This window comes from Eubalaena glacialis, chromosome 7 (assembly GCF_028564815.1).
Source record: "Eubalaena glacialis isolate mEubGla1 chromosome 7, mEubGla1.1.hap2.+ XY, whole genome shotgun sequence".
NCBI classification, from domain to species: domain Eukaryota; kingdom Metazoa; phylum Chordata; class Mammalia; order Artiodactyla; family Balaenidae; genus Eubalaena; species Eubalaena glacialis.
Window position 1 is genome coordinate 80832272 of NC_083722.1, and position 19736 is coordinate 80852007.

Below are 19736 nucleotides of genomic sequence, written 5' to 3' on the forward strand. Positions count from 1 at the left end.
AAGATAATCATAATCATTTCAGTGTGTCTGGAGCATAGGATGTATTTGGGGGCGGTATGGCCAAACGACAAGAAAGAGGTAGTTTGGGGCCAGGTTACTATGTTAATGACTAAAATGTATGTTAGCGGGAGTGGGCAGCCACCAAAGGATTTTAAGTAAATGAGTGACACCATGCAATTGTGATAACAGAATGAAAATATTAGTGGAAATATGAAGGGGACAAGACTAGAGGGAATCCAATGAAAAGGTATTGGAATAGTTGGCAAAGATATTAGGAGAGTCTCAGCTAAGGTTGTTACTGAAAGTGGAGAGGAGGGAATACTTTTGGAAGATACTTCACAAGTAGAATTGACAAGACTTATGGTAGGAGGAGGAATAAAAAATGAGTCCCAAAATTCTTCGTTGATGGGATGGATCTAGGAAAAGTTAAGAGAGCTAAGAAACAAAGTAGAGGAGCAGGTTTTGTGAGGAGGATACTGTCTTCAGTTTTGTACATTTCCAGCACATTCACACATACACGCACACATTCACACATAAAGGACCCATCTGGAGAACTGCTTCCTCTGACAACTGGGAGAGTGAGAGGCAGGAGATAAAACTTCGGGAGTCATTGGTGTATTAGAATATTCTTGGTACTTGCTTTGGTATTCTATGGAAAGCAGGAAAAGAGAAGAGACAGTGTATGTTACGTAACAGGTGCTCAATAAATATTTGTTGTCTGAACACAAGAGCTCAGGGGACATAGTTTAAGTGTGGGTGAAGGAAAACAAGTACAAGAAAAGAGGAGCAGTAGGGAGAGAACCAGAGAACTAGGAGGCAAGTGGTATGCTGTGAACTGAAAAAGGTCAAAGATTAATGGCTAAGCTAATACCAGACTGTTGTCTGCTTTTCCTCCATGTGGTAGACCTTATCTGCCATGCTTAGTTCAGTTACTATACCATTCATAGCTATGTGTAGAATGCTGCTTTTAATGTGCATTTTAAAAAATAAAGTGGTTGGTAGTAAAACAGGAAAACTATCTTAGCCAATATTCTGCAGGATTTCTATCTCAGAAAATAAGAAAGCTATGTACAATTGTTGGTGATGCACCTTTTTCCTTGGGTAGTCTCTTCCCCTCAGCCACTACTAAAGATAATTCAAAATTAAATAAATAATAGTATTTTTAATCTTTCACTCAAAGGTGAAGTATGAAGTAACAGAAGATGTCTACACTTCCAGAAAAAAACAACACCAGACCATGATGCATTATTTTTGTGCATTAAATACTCTTCAATACAAAAAGAAAATAGCATTGTTAGAACCTCTACTTGGGTACATGCAAGCTCAGGTGAATATTGTACTGTGTTTTGGATTATAACTGTCTTAAGAACTTTATATTAAGTTTGATTTTTATGTTAAATGTAAGGATATTACAAACTAAGGTCAAATACTCATTTGTGTCTGTGATTTTTAAAGCATTTTTTAAAATGTCAGAGTGCTATTTTAAGGAAGTTAGAAGGGTTTTCCTAGCAAATGAAGATTTCAAATATTTTAGGGTAAATGAAACCACTTACCTTGTATTCAGACCTTGCCCATCACAGTTGGGGACGGGGAACAGAAAGATAAGTGAATTCCAAAGCTACTCCTATTGCTCAAGCTTCCACTCGCTCTTGCTTCATAATAGATCTGAAAGAGAATGGACATGTTTGAGCTTGTCTCATGTTCCTGGCATACTTCCTGAGTTAAAATTAATGGATGAACTCCAAAGTATTCCAAGAGTTGTACATCAGGAAGGAGGCTAGAAAATTAAATTTGGGTAACATAAGATGAAATAACAGTCCCCTAAAAGCAAGAGTTTAAAGAAATTTGAATATTCCTTTGAATATGAGTACTTATTATTCCTCAGATATAAAACTTATCTTTGTAGTAAACATGAAATAGTTTATCCATATGACTTACTTGAAATGTTTTAAAATATATTTTCCAATTTTAAAACCTTGCTTACTATATGCATGTGTTAATATACAAGATGATGCACAGTGAAATTTAAGTGTAGTTTCTTCAGTGGCTCTATGCCCAGTAGAAATCATTGTAAACTACAACCTATTTTTACACAAATGGAAATAATCCTTTGTTTTTTACTTAACTATGTATCTTGGTGATTGTTTATATGATTCACTCTAAGTATTTTGTGTGTATGTGTTTCTGTTGTTCAACCTCCCATTCCCACACCCTCTTGCCCCAGATAAGTTTCTTTAAGATGGGTTCTGAAAATCTCAATGACCAACTGGAAGAATTCTTAACTAATATTGGAACAAGTGTACAGAAGTAAGTATCTTCTTCCTTAAAATTGAAAATGAAGTTATGAGAATGATAAGTTAACAGCTAAATACCATAATCTAAAAATATTTACCACTTAATTTCTGAGGGGCTATTTTCCCTGCCGTGAGAGTGTTTCTCGAGTGGCTCGTGGATGCTTCTTGGTTTTCTCACCATCTTTTCCACAGAATTTGAACTCTGAATTTCATAACAGTGTCAAATCTGATGGTATTTTATTGATTGTAGACTAGGTTTTATGTCTGAATACAACAGACACATAATAGTAATTATCCATAAGTGAATTATCTTCACAGTTATCTGAATTGTAGGGGATGGATGGGAGAGTACTAAATAAATCTTGCTTTGCAAGCCATGAGAGATTAAAGAGACAGAGAAAGTAGTTCTAATCAGGTTCAGAGTCTGAGCAGTGATGTGGTTAATCTGCGATATGGAGGGAGATGAAAATGATTATTGTTTTAAAGGCACAGGACAGAGCAGTTTGAAAATTCCTCCAAAGTATGAGTCATTCAGTGTGGTTTCATTAGTTTTGGAATTTGGTATTGTTCCCAAATATCTAAGTTTCAAATAAAACGTAAAGCTGCTTTATAACACGCCACTTTAACCACCCATGCCACTGCTGTTCTCTTTAGGAAAATATATACAGAACAAATATACAGATAAATAAAATTGGTAAGGAGTTCTTTGTCTGTTGTAGTTGGTAGTAAATAATCTGTTCCCTCTGTTAGTGTTCGCAGGGAAATGGACAGTGATGTAGAGACCATGCAGCAGACAATAGAGGATTTGGAAGTAGCCAGTGACCCCTTGTATGTGCCTGACCCAGATCCCACAAAATTTCCTGTTAATCGAAACTTAACCCGAAAGGCTGGATACCTTAATGCTAGGAAGTAAGAAAACTATTGTTATTTTCATATATTGTGTATCAATTAAGGTAATAACAAGTGAATATAATAAATGATATCTCCAAACTGTTTTGATTTTACTAAATGTTGAATCTTTTTACTAATACCACTATTAGTATTTATGCCAATTTTTTGACAGATGAGGTACATGAATAATTTTCAAAAGTAAAATTCTATTTAGATATTTATCAAATGATTTAGAATTATTTTAAAAAGTGAAACCAATTTGAGTTTAAATAAATCTAGCATAACATGTGAATGCTATTAAATATCATTATCGTACTTTAAAATATATGTAATTACACCATCAAGTCAAATTGTAGTTTTTACGTGAAGATAGGATAAAGCAAGTTAACCCTAGCAGTAAAATAAATTCTTTTGTTTTGAATTTATTCCCTTGAAATACAGTTGGACTGTATTTTATGGAGCATCATAACAGCTGTAATTTGATCATTTCCAGCCTTGTTTTGGAAATATATACATGCACAATCACACAAGTGGGCCAGTTTATGTGACTTTATTTTAGAGACTGAAAACCTGATGTTTATATTTTCTAGGCACCTTGGTGCCTTTTTGCAAGGTGGTTCTTTGTGATGTGCTTTATCTTTATCTTGTGTCTGGCTGATGATGGGATTTTAGGTGTGTTGTTATTAAAGAGTGAATGTACTTTCTTCATTTAGTAAAACAGGCTTGGTGTCATCTACCTGGGACAGACAGTTTTACTTCACACAGGGTGGAAACCTAATGAGTCAGGCCCGTGGGGACGTAGCAGGAGGCCTGGCCATGGACATAGACAACTGTTCAGTAATGGCTGTGGACTGTGAAGACAGGCGATACTGTTTTCAGATCACTTCTTTTGATGGCAAAAAGTTAGTATTTTTCCCTACTATTAAAAAAAAATCTGTCATATTTTAAACTACTGAAATGTAGGATAATTCCTTTTCACTTGGACATTGTATACATATTTTAGAATTATTATGTATTAAGATAATTTTCTTTTTAATCTTGTAGAAATTAGTTGAATTTTCCTTTTTGACTTAAATAAATGATGTCTTAATATTTTGAGGTTGTCAAAGCAAGTTTATGTGGTAAAGACCTGGGATTTCATGTTAAGAGACTGGTCACTGAAAATCCAGCATGGTATGGGGAAGGCAGCACAAGTTAGTGGAAAGAGCTCCAACCTTGGGGCCAGAAAGTTCAAATTCTGGATCCACTACCTACTTTGTAGTGTTAGACAAGTTACCTGACCTCTCTGAGCTTTATTTTTCTACATGTAAAATGGAGGTGGGGGGGGGGTCCTTCATTTCTATTTTGTGAATTGTTATGTAGAATAGAAATCTAACATATGTAATGTGCCTAGCATGTAGTAGGTGCTAATAATAATATTTTTAAATGTTAATCAAATATTTCTGATCAAATTAATTATTTAGGCCATTAATGTTTATGTGCCATTTTTTAAACTTCTATTACCTTTGCTTAAACAAGAATCCCATAGAGCAGCTCTTAAAACAAATTTTTGAGAAGCACAGAAAAATACAAAAAGGAGTATGAAAAAAAGCTATAATCTCATTAACCAGAAGCAATAATTAACTTTTTGGTCATTGCCTTACAGTTTTTATTTTTTATTCTAAGTACATTTTTAAAATAGTTGAGGAAATATTGAATGTTTATTTCATATTCCTTCTATAAACATACAATGAATGTCAATTACTGTGTCATTTATCACAGTGGATGTTGGGAGTCCCTTTGTTCATGTGTCAAAATTACCAAATTGTTAACGTTACTGAATGTATTTACATTTTTGTATTTCCAGTTTTTTGCTAATGCTTAACATGATTTCCCATTTCACATTCCTGGTGTGATTCAAAATTAGTGTAAAAAATTTTTTTCTAACTCTTAAAATATTAACATCTATAGAAAAGCTACATATCCCTATGTTAGTGATTAATATATTGAAAAGTTTTACTTAACTATATTCAAGGAAAAATAATAAATAATGAAGTAAAATTAGTATTTTCTATTAGGACCACTGATTTATATTTGAAATATATATATTAAGTGTCAGAAAGTTGAAATGCATTGTCTTAGTGTCAATGTACCTTTGTTATAGGCTGCCTTCTGAAAACCAGCACATTTCTTTTTTGTTACATCTTGGCATAGATAGACAAAGTCAAGAGTTGTTAAAATCTGAGTCCTGATACCTCTGATAGTATCCTTTCCTTAAGATACTGGTTGGTTATGTGTTTTCTGTTTGTTTGTTTCATACTGATGTGTATCTTTAAAGATAAAAATTTCTCACTCATGTTAAAAGTACTTTAGAAAAAAGTTGACTGTCAAACTTTTTCTCTATTTTTTCAGGTCTTCAATTTTGCAAGCAGAGAGTAAAAAAGACCATGAAGAGGTAAAATTTTATCTACTTAATTTCTTCAGCATCATCTTAAGATATTTTTCTGATGACAAAACATATTGATGTGTTCATTATAGAAATTTGGAAAATCCTAGTTAATTACAAATCTTTTTTTCATAAAAGTCTACTGTTCTCAAGCAACATTCTTAAGTTTCACATGGAATTTTACAACTGGACCTATAAGGAGAGACCTTAGAGATCCCATCTCTTGCTGTCTCTTTAAAACCTCAAATTCAGAAATGACCTTGTGACTGCTGCTTTCTGGCAGGCTGTTAGTATCATGAGGCGAGTTTAATCTATTCCCTTCTCTTACCAACTCTCTGAGACAGTATTTGCTGCATTAAGAACATAGTGGCAGATGTAGCATGGCAGGAAGCAACTAAAGCTTAAAACCTTGGGGAAATGAAAGACAGAAAAACAAAAATTTGGGAGTGTTTGTTCTTCCTCGTGAGTCTTTTGTTTTTGGCTCCATTTTTACTTGTCGTTCACCAAATATGGAAGGTAAGTTGTTATTATATAATTGTGTTGGTAAAAGACAAGGTTAGAAATTATGTAGAGACCAACTTTTATTTACTTCTTATGGAAAAGAGTAGGTATTAAAACCTACTTCTGGTCTCTGAGGAATACAGACATATGTCTGTTCTTTGCAGGGTTTACCAAACAGAATATTAGGTTAGCTTTGTGAGGCTCCTCAGGCACTGGAATACTTGAGAGTGAAGCAGAGGATGTGGGGCAGAGAGTGTTTTCTGTGTTATTTATAAACCTGAAAGGGAAGTATGTAAAATACGTTCACAAGGAATATATTTAGCTGTTAACTTTTTTTACATTGGTATTAATCATGATATCTGAGTCCAGACTGTCTTATTTGGTGGGGATTAGAGGGGGGTGTGATATAAAAAGATAAATATAGACTGTTAAATTACAGTTTAACATGATAGCTGTATTTTTTATTTCCTTGTATGAAATAAATTTGGGATTTAAAAATAACAAATCTGTTCAGTGTTCTGTTATACCTTCATATGTTGTACATATATATGCTTTTGTATATAGGAAGGTATTTATCTCATAAGAAAGATTGTATGTTATTTCTTCTAGTGAAACTTCTATGTCAGTTAAATATTAAACATTCTCTTTTAGAAGGGAAGCATTGTAGAAAAAAATATTAATCGTATTTTTCTATTTTTTCCTCTTGCAGTGGATCTGTACAATAAATAACATATCTAAACAGATATATTTAACTGAAAACCCAGAGGTAATATTTTTATTTTATGTATCCAGATCTGGCAAAATTGAATAATTCTGTGGCTTATATGGCTTTTACTGTATTTTCTCAAGTTCTGTAATCTTTTAATTTGCCCATGAATGGGTAACTTTCATATATCATGAATAGAATGAGTATCTGGTCTTCCTAGAACAGTAAATTATTTCAGAACATACTGAAATCAGTCAACCAACAAATGTAAGTAGACATCAACCTTGTGTTTAGCACCGTGTTGAGCACCATGGAGAAAGGGGATATAGAAGAAAAATAGGCCATGGCCTCTGCCCTCCAGGAGCTTATGTATGTGGGAAGAGAAAACTAAAACTTTAAGTAACATTTCATATAAATTGACAGTGTATGGTGATAACTGAAAGCTTAAGATTTCAGAATATTAAGATCAGTATGGATTTTAGTTTTAGAGAAAACTCTGTGGAGATGGCAGAAACCTGAGCTAGGTAGGATTTGTCCAGACTTTGAGGAAAAGAGAAGACACTGTAGATAAGAGAATAAAAACAAAAGCACAAATGCAGAAATGTTGTGTTTGTGAAATTAGTTGTATAATTAGAATTGAAAGGTCTTGCTGGAGAATAATAGAAAACTGAAATGTGCATACAAATCACCAGGGGACCTTGTTAAAATGCATATTACGTTTCAGTAGGTCTGGGGTGAGGCAGCCTGAACTCTCAAGTTTTGCCAGTTATGCTTTGAGTAGTGGGTATCAAATCAGATGAACTCAGCAGTGTAGACAGAGTTGTAGATGCAGTCCAAACATGCAGGCAAAACCCGGGGTGCAGAGAACTCTGGAAGGACCAGTGAGTCCTAACTGCAGTGTAGTTGGGAAGAGACTTGGTTTAAGAGAGGAGCCATCTGACCTCTGCCAGTCTTGGTAGGCCCAGGTAGGCTGTGAACCCGGCTGCTTCCCAGGGCTGTTTGGGGCTGATGAGAGGCTGGGGCTGGGGGTTATGGTTTCAGTTGAGGCAGATCGGGGCTAATTTCTCTAGGAAGCCCTACCCTTCTAAGTCTTAAACTGTTGTTGGTGTAGTGGTTAATTAGACAGGACTGTTGAGGGACATGTAGGAGGCCATTATAGTTTAGGCACAAATTGAGGGTCTGAACATGGTGGTAACCTGAGGGAAGAGAGAAGAATGAATCATAGAAACAGGTAAAAAGAAATTGACTGGACGAGTTAGTAACTGACCGATGTAAAGGATGAAGAAACTGACCAATATAAAGGATGAAGGAGACAAAGATGACTTCCAGGTTTTAAGCCCAAATGAAGGGAAGAACAATTTGGAAAAGAAGAGTTCTGTTTTTACCATAATGGTTTTGAGGTGCCATCCAAGACACATATGATTTGGATGCCTAGGAAAAAAGTTTTGAACTAAAGAAGCAAAATCTCTGAATGACCTGAAAAATATTAGTAATTTCTGTTAGTTTTATAATGATCTAATGAGTTTAATCTAAGAATATCAGTGCTAACTGTAGAGAAGTCTTCTGCTTTTAGTAACTTGATCTTCTGACAGTCTTGCTTTTTCTTTCTGTTATGTCACTTGGGAACAACAAAAAATTAAAATGCAAATTAGATGACTTGTTAATACCTAGGGAATACAAAGGGAATATAGTGTTTGGATTTGAATAAGTCAGGCTTACTGACTTTCCTGCCAATTATCAGAAGTCAGAGTTTTAATATTTTCCAGATTATCCAGAATTATTTTATTTATATTAATGAGAGAAGAAATTTTGATCAATTTGTGGTATTGTCTTCATACTTTTGCTAAGACACAGAAGGGCAAAAATGTTTTGTGATTATTTTTTCTAATGTACATGCTATTTTATTTAGCTCGTGTTTTAAATAATAAGCTTTAAATTACTTAATAAGTTTAATATTTTAATAAGTTTTAAAATATTTCTTATGGAAAGCTTTTTTTCAAATTTGGCCTGAAAATATCCATGATAACTTTATTAATAAATACACAGATATTTCTGAGCATAAATACATTCTGGAAAATCATGAAAACTTCAGCATCATAGTTATAAAATACTTTAATATTTTGTGACTATTTCCTACTCCTTTTAAATTTCTTTATTTAGCAAATTTGAGTGCCCATGTGCTAGGCACTGTACTAGGTGCTAGCAATACAAACCTTAATCTAAAAAAAATTTGATAGTTAAAATTTAAAGAAAAAATATTTCCTATTATGTATATTAATAGAAAAAAATCAGATTTCCTCCCTAGATTTACAGGAAATAAGAGGAAACTTAAGTTATAATGTTGTGAAGTTAATTATGTGTCTTAATACTAAGACAAGAGAATGTGGAACTACTTTAGTAACTTCAATTTACATTTGAAGTGTAACTCAAGGACATTCTGACAGTTCAGAGAGTTATATTTAAACTTTTGGTTTTCTTGCTTTACTAATTAGTCCTTTTTTTAAAAAAAAATAGGAAATTGCTGCACGAGTAAATCAGTCAGCTTTGGAAGCTGTCACTCCTTCCCCGTCTTTCCAGCAGAGGCACGAGAGCCTGCGGCCAGCAGGGTGAGTTACCAGACTGTGGGCTATTTAAAGAACTATATGGGCTATTGAAAGTGTTAGCAAACACTTTGATTTTAGCAGTGCTAGTTACATTAGTACGAAATAGTTCTAGAAAATGTATTTCAAATCGGTAAATTTACCAGCAAGAGTGCTAAATAAATGATGATTCCAAATTTCCCTTGTGTTTATCTCTAGGTTAAAGTGATTTATGTTTCTGAATTTAGTAATTGGAAAGAAAGAAGTCTTTTGATAAAGTCTTTTGACAAAGTAGCTGTGATTTGGGATTGTGTTTATTAAAATTTGTTCTCATCGACTTATAAAATTGTATTTTCTTTTCTCATAGTTTAAGTGTTTAATTTCCAAAAGAGAAAACTAAATGCAATGCCTTCTTGTTTTCTTCTGTGCTTAGACAATCTCGGCCACTGACACCTCGAACCAGCAGTTCAGGATCCATAGCATCTGAGTCCACAAATTTGGCTGCCCTCTCTCTAGATTCTCTCGTTGCCCCAGACACCCCAATACAGTTTGACATCATTTCTCCTGTGTGTGAAGATCAGCCTGGCCAGGCAAAAGCCTCTGGCCAGGGAGGCAGGTGGGTGATAGGCAGGTCTGTAGGGCTGTAAGACTTATGAGCCAATTTCTACAGTTGAGAGCCATCTCTCACATATCTTGTGCATCAGCTGTGTTTTACTTTCTTTGTTTAATTACCTAACAGAATTTTGATAGTTGAAGAAGAATCATGCAGGCTTTTCTCTGTTTTTTGCCACAGTTAAATGAGTTAAGATAATTTAGTTTTAATACTCAATTCTGAATTGTTTATCAGATCTACTTCTAAGGTATTTACTCTTAAAATTACAGAAGAAAGTTGACGGTCCTATTTTTACATCATGACAATATTTTAAAAATTCTTGAGAGTAATACATGTGCTACAGGTTTATTAGAAAACGTTATCTAGGGGACTTCCCTGGTGGTCCAGTGGGTAGGACTCTGTGCTTCCAATGCAGGGGGCCTGGCTTCGATCCCTGGTTGGGGAACTAGATCCTGCATGCATGCCACAACTAAGAAGTCCGCATGACGCAAATAAGAAGCCCGCATGCCGCAACTAAAAAAAAAAAAAAAGTTATCTTGTGTCAGAATAAGAGATCTCCAGGAAGGAACTAAAACATTGTCATGCTATGAATTATTAATGAATTAACTTTTGTTTATATAATGAGAAATCCTTGTCAAAGCAGTTGAAATTTTTCTTTGGCTATGGATGAAGGAAACATGGCTTAAGGCAAATCATTTATTAAGTAGGTGGGGCACCTAATAAATTGATAATGTAGTAATTTGGATATACATGGCCGTGACCAAGAAAAGATAATTTACTCTTGATCACAGAAATATACTTAGCATTTGATATGATAGGTCAGACATGTATTAGAGAGATCAATTTCATGTTATCTTAAAGCCAGTGTTATTTTAGAACCACTTAGCTCTCTGTTTGTCTATAAAACCTACTTTGGATTGTACTTTTCTTCCTTCATTGTGGGTGTGTCATGAGCCATGCACACTAAGGAGGGAGGTAGCTTCCATCTCTAGTTAGCTTTTCTTCTTGCATTCTGTTAACGTATGCCTTGAGAAATACAGGTTTAAAACTAGAAAATGTTCAAATTATCATAGTTAACTTGCGACATGTACTTAGAGGACCTAAAAAAAGGTTTTTTACAATCCAAGGAAATTCCTGGCATTTTTCTCATGTACCTAAAGTTGAAGCTAAATTAGCCATTCCTCTGTCCTGCTTTATTTAAATTCAAGAACTTTTGCAACATGTTTTATTATAATGTTGATTTTTGTGTGTCTATGGCTAAACATGCAATCTGTCCACATCTTCTAAAATATAGCAACTTTGAGTTCAGCTTATTAACTTAGTGTGAGGGCAGAGGGCTTCATCACAAGTAAGTTGGTCATCAGTAGTGTTCCTTAACAGGAAGGGGTATTTTGGAGCTTTTTAAAAATGTATGTACAAGGTTTTGTGACTTTTAGTTTTTAACTCTGGGTTCAATGATTGAGATTCCTTCCATGTGGCTCATGGTAACTGACCACTGGTTCGTAATTTTTTAAAATACTTTTCAGGCGTACAAATCCATTTGGAGAATCTGGAGGAGGTACCAAATCTGAAACTGAAGGTAAAACAAGTGTAGTATTCTTATATTTTAGAAATTCTCAGAGCAGTAGACTGTGTGAAGAATTTGATGTTTACATTTGTTTTGCTGTATGCTGTTTTCATGGTATCTATACTTCACAGTTTTCTCTTTTCACTCATAGTACACTTAAAGCAACAGAACTTAATCAAACTTAAGATTTCATTATTTACACAAAATTATAGATTATGATACTTTTGACCTCATAGTCAAATTCTCATTCCATAAGATATCCTTTGACCTTTTCCTAACAGCTGTTTTCTTCTGGTTTTGGAGCATAACTTTTTTTTTCTTTTTCCCATAGCTATTACTTCGATATAATTTCAAACTTACAGAAAAGCTGTAAGCATAGTAAAAGGAATTCTTTTTAACTCAGAAGTACCAATTGCCGAAGCATAACCTTTTGCTATTTGAGTTTGAGATCTTAATTTTTCTATAAGATGAACACTGTAGTTAGGAGTTATTTCTAAATGCTTCTGCTATGTTGAATTTTTCATTGGAAAACCTAAAGAAAGCAGTGTATTTTATTCCTTAGGAAAAGAAATTTGGGATTTAAGAATACATAATGTACCTTGTTTTGTTGTAGATTCTATTCTTCATCAGTTGTTTATTGTCCGATTCCTTGGTTCTATGGAGGTGAAGTCAGATGACAATCCAGATGTTGTTTATGAAACAATGCGCCAAATCTTAGCTGCCCGGGCCATCCATAACATCTTTCGTATGACAGAATCACATTTATTAGTCTCTTGTGATTGTTTAAAGTAAGTAGTAACCTGTCCCTCAAAAAACTGTAGGAAAAAATGTTTACATGCGTAATTAAAATTTGTCTCCCAAATTTTTAATTATTATTATAGGTTAATTGATCCACAGACACAAGTTACAAGGCTCATGGTGAGTTCTGCATGTTTAAAGCTTTATTTTAAGTCTCTTTGTACATATACACATTTTACATCTTTATAATAATCCTGATTCTGTATATTCAGATATGGTAGCATGAATTATGATTGGTCTTTAGGGTGTTATAATTGAGTCTATGGCTATCTCTCCAAAAAAGTTGTAACATTCCGTGTAACTTAAAGAATCAATGCAATCTGGTGTGATACTTAGTATTTATATTTATCCCTCAGTTAGGGAGCATATATCATACACTAAAGAAACTAAAAATTAAATTAAGGGATTAAAAGGCCAACATGATTGAGTTTATTTTATAATTATCTGTTTTGAAATAGCTGCAGGCATGTGCTTCTATTAATTCATTTAATAATATAGACCATTTTTGTTACTGAATTTGAATTTGTAAAATGTGTTAATGACTAGTAAAACAAATTCAGTGTTCAACAACCTTTTAATTTTCCTGACAATCCAAACCACATATGACATTGTTTGTTCTTGGATTACCATTCGGTTAAGAAAAACAATTGACTCTAATGTTCTATTTAGGGTATTAAATAACTTAGTACGTGAGTTTGTCATATATGAGGGCTGTTTTAATGGTTTGAAAAATTTCATGTTTGCTTCTGATGTTTTCTGTGGCAGTTTCCATTACCCAGTGTAGTTTTGTATGCTACACACCAGGAAAATAAGAGGCTTTTTGGATTTGTTCTTCGGACATCAGGAGGGAGAAGTGAAAGTAATCTGTCATCAGTCTGCTATATATTTGAATCAAACAATGAGGGTGAAAAGGTACGTGGCTTTTCAAAATGTGTTTCTGTTGTGAAATACGTGTCATAGTCAAAGTTCTTACTAAGATTTCTGGAGAAAAACTCCCAAACTTTGCCTAGTCCAACTGAGCTGGTTGACCAAAGCCTCTTGTTTTGAAGAGAGCTGAGCTGATGGGTTGGGCCATCTGACTCCACAAACCTGTATCTTCCTGGCCATTGATAGCTGTTGCAATCTTCTGGCTTCGTTAACTTATCCTGGGAATGCAAAATATTCCCATAATCAGCCATTTCCAAATGTCTTCATCTTAGAGTAGCAGCAGCAGCTGCTTGCTTTGTTCTTTGCAACTTTACCATCTCAGTAATGAATTTGAGATAACAAGAAGTGGGGTATGTGAAGGAGGTGAGAGCCAGCAGTGGGAGCTCATAGACTCTGAAGAAAATACACAAAGGATTGGTTTTGGGGCTGGAACATTCTTAAATCAGCTTTTGTTGAAGCAGTGTATTAAAATGAGTTATAAAACTAGTTACATCAGCCATTTGGATACTTGAAATTATTGCTTTGATGTAAGAACTGCCTGAGTTTTTCTTACTTGTTCCCCCTTTAGATTTGTGATTCTGTTGGACTGGCAAAACAGATAGCTTTGCATGCAGAACTGGTAAGAATCCAAGACACTTAATTATCCAAGAATGTTAACTAAAGTAATATAAGATCTTTCATATTAGCAAGTAAATAAAAATGATTTTGCTATGCAAGGTTAACAATAGATGCTATTGCTGTTACATAGCATTTAGAATTTGGAAAAATGGCTAACATTAGAATGTAAATTTTTGGTGTGCTTTCTCATAAATGCAAATAATAATTTGAAAAGGTTACAAAGGTAATATTAATTGACAAGTTAAAATTTAAAGTTATTTCATATTTAATTCATTAGTTGTATTCATCTGGTCTTCAGGATCGCAGGGCATCAGAAAAACAAAAAGAAATAGAGAGAGTAAAAGAGAAGCAACAGAAAGAACTCAGTAAACAAAAACAAATTGAAAAGGTATGCAGTCCTAATGTCTAGATCTTCTCTGACTAGATATGATGTTTATGAAGAGTTTCCTTAATTCAGCACTGTGACTTTCATATTGGAATTTTCAAGTGAAGGTCTGTTTCTACTTGCTCAGCCACTTCATACATAACCAGAGTATTCATAGCATAGCAGAAAAGGATGACATCTGTCTTCTTGGCTGCGCCGCACAGCTTGTGGGATCTTAGTTCCCCAACCAGGGATTGAACCAGGGCCCTCGTCTGTGAGAGCTCGGAGTCCCAACCACTGGACTGCCAGGGAATTCCTGACATCTGTCTTCTGATACAATGTTTACATTATAGTTATATTGACATGTAGTGTGACTTGCTGTTTAGCAAACATACTACATATTCCAGAAGAGGTTGGAAGGTTGTCTCTGTTAAAGTAGGTCTTTTGAGAGGAGATATATATATGGCTTTCATCAATGGTAGTTGTGTGTGTGTGTATACACACACACATACATATATATTAGAGAGAGGGAAGGGAGGGGATGTGGAGTGATTCATTATGAGCCTTTTCTGTAGTTTATAATGAGAGATAATGATGGCTTGAATGTAAGTTGTTGGCCATAAAAATGGAGAAGAGTGACATGTTGGCTTTTATAGGCTTTCTAGAAAAGTGTCAAAATTTACTTTGGTGTTGCATTGGTTGTGTGTAGTCTTTCTTTTCAGTAAGTTGCCAGAATTATGCACACATATTTATGACAGAAGAGTTGAAGTGGCTCTCAAGTATGTATTTAACTGCTTAGTTTCCTATTTGATTGCAAACAATTAACTTTAAGTTTCTTTTCTGTCTTTTCCACTAGGACTTAGAAGAACAAAGTCGGTTGATAGCTGCTTCCAGTAGACCAAACCAAGCCAGTAGTGAGGGGCAGTTTGTTGTCCTTAGCAGTAGCCAGTCAGAAGAGAGTGATTTGGGAGAAGAAGGAAAGAAGAGAGAGTCAGAAGCATAAACTTATCCTTACTTTTTGGTTGATATTCACCCCCCACCCCTTTGAATTTGTTGACAGTTTCTGTGGTGAAATGGCACAAGGTAACAACAATGCTGAACTATCAAGGAGACTAAAATTTATATTTGCTTGTTTATTTTAACTTCATTTTTTAAACTACAACTGACCTTGATAACTTAGGTTTGCATTGATTTTTTTTTTCCCTTAGAAATAATATACTATGTAGTAACTTCAAATTCCACATGTCTAAAAGAAACCTGTTCATATCCCTGAAGTAGATTGCTGAGGAATTACAGTTGCTCAAGCCTGTTCTCCCTTTAAATTGTGAACTTATTACCTTGCATTGTAATTGGCTCTGACCATAAGAAATCATTTATTCTTCAGCTTCAGATATTCATGGATATGCTCCCTCTCTTTCATTAGGAACAATTGCCGGCAGTGAGGAAGCTTTTGACTGAATAGGTTTAAAATCCTTATGCAGATAATTCTACAAGTTTGCAAATATTTTAACAATGTTAAATGTGCAATAGAACTTTTACAAAATAATTAGAATAGAGATTTTAGACTTAAGGTTTCAAGTTGTGGCAGGTGGTACTGTTGATTTCAGGGCATTTTCTTGGATTGCTCGCATTTCTCTGATGTACTACACCTGATGCCAGTGGGAAAGAAGCTTAAGTGTCTTCAGTTCAAGATTGCTACAGCCCTTGGCATTTTATTATCACATTCTTAGTTCTCAGGTTGGGACTTGAATTATTGCTGCAGAGCAGTAATGGTTAAAATAAGATTTTGGAATTTATTAAAAGGGATTTTTTTGTTGTTCAAATACATTTTAGATTAGGATTTAACATGTAAAGATATTGTTACAGGATACATTGTATTTTCTGCATTGTGTGAAATAATTTTTATTGAAAATCAAGTGACATTTAGAAAGAAGTTCTATAGCAATTGTTTCCTGCTTAAAAATTCTCAGAATTTAATTTAAAAATGTAATCTTTTAAATTTCAGACTGATAGCCCACAGTATTTTCATAATTCCATGTTTTTATAAAATACTGATCATCACTTTATATCTGTGAAGGCAAATAATATATGAGAATAGAATAATTTGCACTAATTATTGTAAATACTTGTCCTCTTTAAATAAGTAGAGTGAAAGGTCTAATTCCATGAAAGACTGAAAAGCAATTGAGTGCTTGTTATAGGAGAGTCAACCCAGGAAGGATTTTAACCTGGTGCCAAGGTTAAAATGACATTTCTGTACTGCCTAATTCTATGTCAAAACTTGATTTTTTTTTTAACTTGGATTTTTAACATTGCTGATAGAAATTACGTTCCTGTGTTTCACATGTAAAAGTATATATGGCCAAGTTAAATATATTGAATAAAATATTTTACACAGTCATGCATTTAAAATTTTCAAGAGATTAGCCACTAAGACTAATTTTACAAGGGAAAAGCCTTTTGTTATTTAACATATAGTTTTTTCTTTTTAGTTCTGATTTAGAAATGGCATATAGTTCTCACAATATAGTGTGGGTGTTTCACACTGTATATACATTGTTTTCTGTAGGAATGGGATAGATAATTATATATAGGATCATGATTTTTTTTAGCCATGTGCCAAATGGGAATAATGATTACTTAATCATTATTTTGAAGCCTTATGTTACCAAAACAGATAGTAAAAAAGTAGAAATTTATGGAATACTTCTTGAAAAAAGTTTATTTTGTCCTTGCTAAAGGGAATGCTTTCACAGTAGTTTGTGTATCATTCCTTTTGTAGAAATTGAAATTTCTTCTGTGGTCAGCATTTGCTTAGTCACGGCAGGTCCTGCTTTTAAGACCTTTTTGAGAATTAGTAAGCTCTTTGTTTCAGTAAGTCTTTTGTTTTACTATAAAGTTGTCACCTCACTTAGTTCAGGTGTAACTTGTCAGCCACCATGCAGGGAAGGTGGTCAGCATTAGGAGGCAGTTTTACTAGACTGGTGCTTTACATGGTAGCGTACTACTGCCCTTGGTGAGCACTCTGGGTCAAAGTGTAGGCTAAAGTTAAGGGTACTGGCAGACTTACTTAGGGATGCTGGACAGACTTGTGGTTCCTTTTAAGTCATGTTTTGATAGGAATTTCCACAATAACACACCCATGTCCATAGGTCAGACCAAAGTGCTTTCCAGTGCCAAATAGAAGTCATGCCTGGGTTTAACAATTTTAGATGATTCAGCTTCTGTTCCATTACTGTAGAACCATATGAATGATTCCATTACTGCAGATATTTAAGGATCAACTTTAATAAATTCTGTGTTTTGTTTAAAGAAGGCTCCCCATGGATTTCTGTGTAATGTTAAAGCCGATCTTTGTTACCCTTTGAAATCCCTTCAAGCTTTTGGATGCTTTGGTGGTGATTGAATTAGATTTTGGGATATCTTTCTCAGACTTGAACTTGCACTTAATGGTTTTAGAAATTAACAAAACTGATTCTTTAAAAGGAAAGAAATTAAGTCTACCTAATTCTGCTAGGCACTCTTGCTACCTATGTCAACAGTACTTTTGTAACTATGGTAGCGAAGTCAATAGATAGGAAACTGATTATTCCTTCCCCCTTGTAAAATTGGGAAAACTTGCTAACAACAAGGGACTAAAACTGTTGCCTTGAACACAGTCCCCAGTCTAGTTTTTGCCATGTCTACAATGATTACTTTGTGTTTAATTTCAAAAGAATTCTCAGATTCCACATTCTAGGGGTGGTAAATTTATGTTACTTTTATGCTTGAGGAAAGGATAGTAGGGTGTGCATACCATTCTACATAACATATAATCATATGTGGTAAAGGCATCTGAGTTAATTTTGAGTTATATATAGGAACTGCAAGTATTTAAGATTTGAATCTTCTTATACCTGCTGACAGACCCTAAGAGCCTGTGTTTTGTAAAACCTCTGCCACCCAAATTAATAAAATGAAAATATTAACATTGGTTTTGATAACAGCCTCCTAGCATTCAAACTGTACTTTAAATATTCAAACACACTGATTGTAGCAAGCAAGCCTTTGACAACTTTATTTTTATCAAGTTTGGCTTACTCTTCTTTCATGAGATTTTTTTCTTCCGTATTAATTAATAATACATAAAAATTTGAAACTGGAACTATATTACACTTTTTAACTAATCTCTTGTGGCTGTACTCGTGTAATTTACTTAGGGTAATATGAGAACTGGGGATTAAGTTATAACTAATGTGCAAAACCACTTTGTATATTTGGTGATTTTGTAATGTAAGTGAATTGGTTCATTCTTATTTCACTGATACTATTAATCATGCATATACAATTAAAAATTATGCTTCATTTACCTTTTTTAGAATTAAATTTGAAAAACTCGACTTTATGTAATGGTGGTATGCATGTGGAGTGAAGAACTTATTTTTTCATTTTGTCAAAATAAGTATTCCTGACAAGGCTTCAGGAAATATGCTGTTAGGAGATTTTTAATGTATAATAAAGTCCATGATTTTTTTTATAGTCTTTTTTGTATGACATATTTGATATATACTCTGAATTTTACTTCTCCAAGTAATTTCAAATGATGCTTATAAAACAATTGGACTTTTTCTTAATCTGTTATGGCACTGTTATTACACATCTAACCCTATTGCAATTCCATAACAGCTAAAATGGGAAAAAAATGTCACTTACGGGGAAATAATATTAATTCATATCTAGTGACTTTTTGCCTTTAGAAAAATTAAGAGAATTTTCAATAATTACCCTAGACATGTTACAATGTATACTTGCTATGTTGGGTCCTATTCAAAGAAATTCCTGTAATTTAAAGGGCCAGGTTATTGTGCACACCAGCTTAAGTGGCTTGGGCCTGTAGTTTTAATACTAATGCATATTCATCCCCTGTGCTCGTTATGGTTTCCTGTAGCACTTACCAAGTTCTGTTCTTCTACTGGCAGTTTGTTTTGAATTTTATAAAATGTATACACTTGTAGAAGGTCCAGGGAGTGGATGAAACTAACTTCAGAATTATGTAATTTATCTAGGTGCATGTATATCCTAAATATATTTGTGTATCAACATACATATAATCTAGCACTCATTTATAAACAGACACCACAATTTGATTTAAAAAAAATAAAAACTATTCATGCCAGCTAATTTTGCAAATTTTTTATGTGAAAACTGTATTATTAGTAATTTTAAGTCTGTGCTTACTGAAATAGTCTGTATAGCCATGAATTCCTACATCAGAAAGAAATCATATAACTTCAGTTTCCTTAAGAAGGACTATATTATGCTAAAAAAAAAGTATGCTAAGATTAAACATATAAACATCAAGCTATAACTGACTGGGCCTGTGGTCATCATCCTGCCTCTCTGTTCTCTCTGTTGATGTGCCGTATAATGGTACACAGGTATGGCTGAATGAATGTCTTCTTAGTTTCTTTCCT

At 33.9% G+C, this 19736-nt stretch overlaps 1 protein-coding gene across 3 annotated transcripts in view; it reads left to right on the forward strand.

Annotated features, from left to right (window-relative positions):
• APPL1 (adaptor protein, phosphotyrosine interacting with PH domain and leucine zipper 1) overlaps positions 1–16219 on the forward strand; it is a 29931-nt gene extending 13712 nt beyond the window's left edge. Inside the window, exons 8-22 of one of the 3 annotated variants that reach the window (XM_061197024.1) lie at positions 1181–1327; positions 2225–2307; positions 3045–3203; positions 3899–4087; positions 5577–5619; positions 6821–6877; positions 9332–9423; positions 9830–10012; positions 11536–11588; positions 12190–12364; positions 12458–12494; positions 13140–13286; positions 13870–13920; positions 14197–14307; positions 15140–16219. In XM_061197024.1, the coding sequence (XP_061053007.1) occupies positions 1181–1327; positions 2225–2307; positions 3045–3203; positions 3899–4087; positions 5577–5619; positions 6821–6877; positions 9332–9423; positions 9830–10012; positions 11536–11588; positions 12190–12364; positions 12458–12494; positions 13140–13286; positions 13870–13920; positions 14197–14307; positions 15140–15286 (1674 nt within the window). In that variant the 3' untranslated portion in view covers positions 15287–16219. The remainder of the gene's footprint in view (positions 1–1180; positions 1328–2224; positions 2308–3044; positions 3204–3898; positions 4088–5576; positions 5620–6820; positions 6878–9331; positions 9424–9829; positions 10013–11535; positions 11589–12189; positions 12365–12457; positions 12495–13139; positions 13287–13869; positions 13921–14196; positions 14308–15139) is intronic. The other 2 variants (XM_061197025.1, XM_061197026.1) reach the window with 2 other exon arrangements.
• The last annotated feature ends 3517 nt before the right edge of the window (positions 16220–19736 follow it).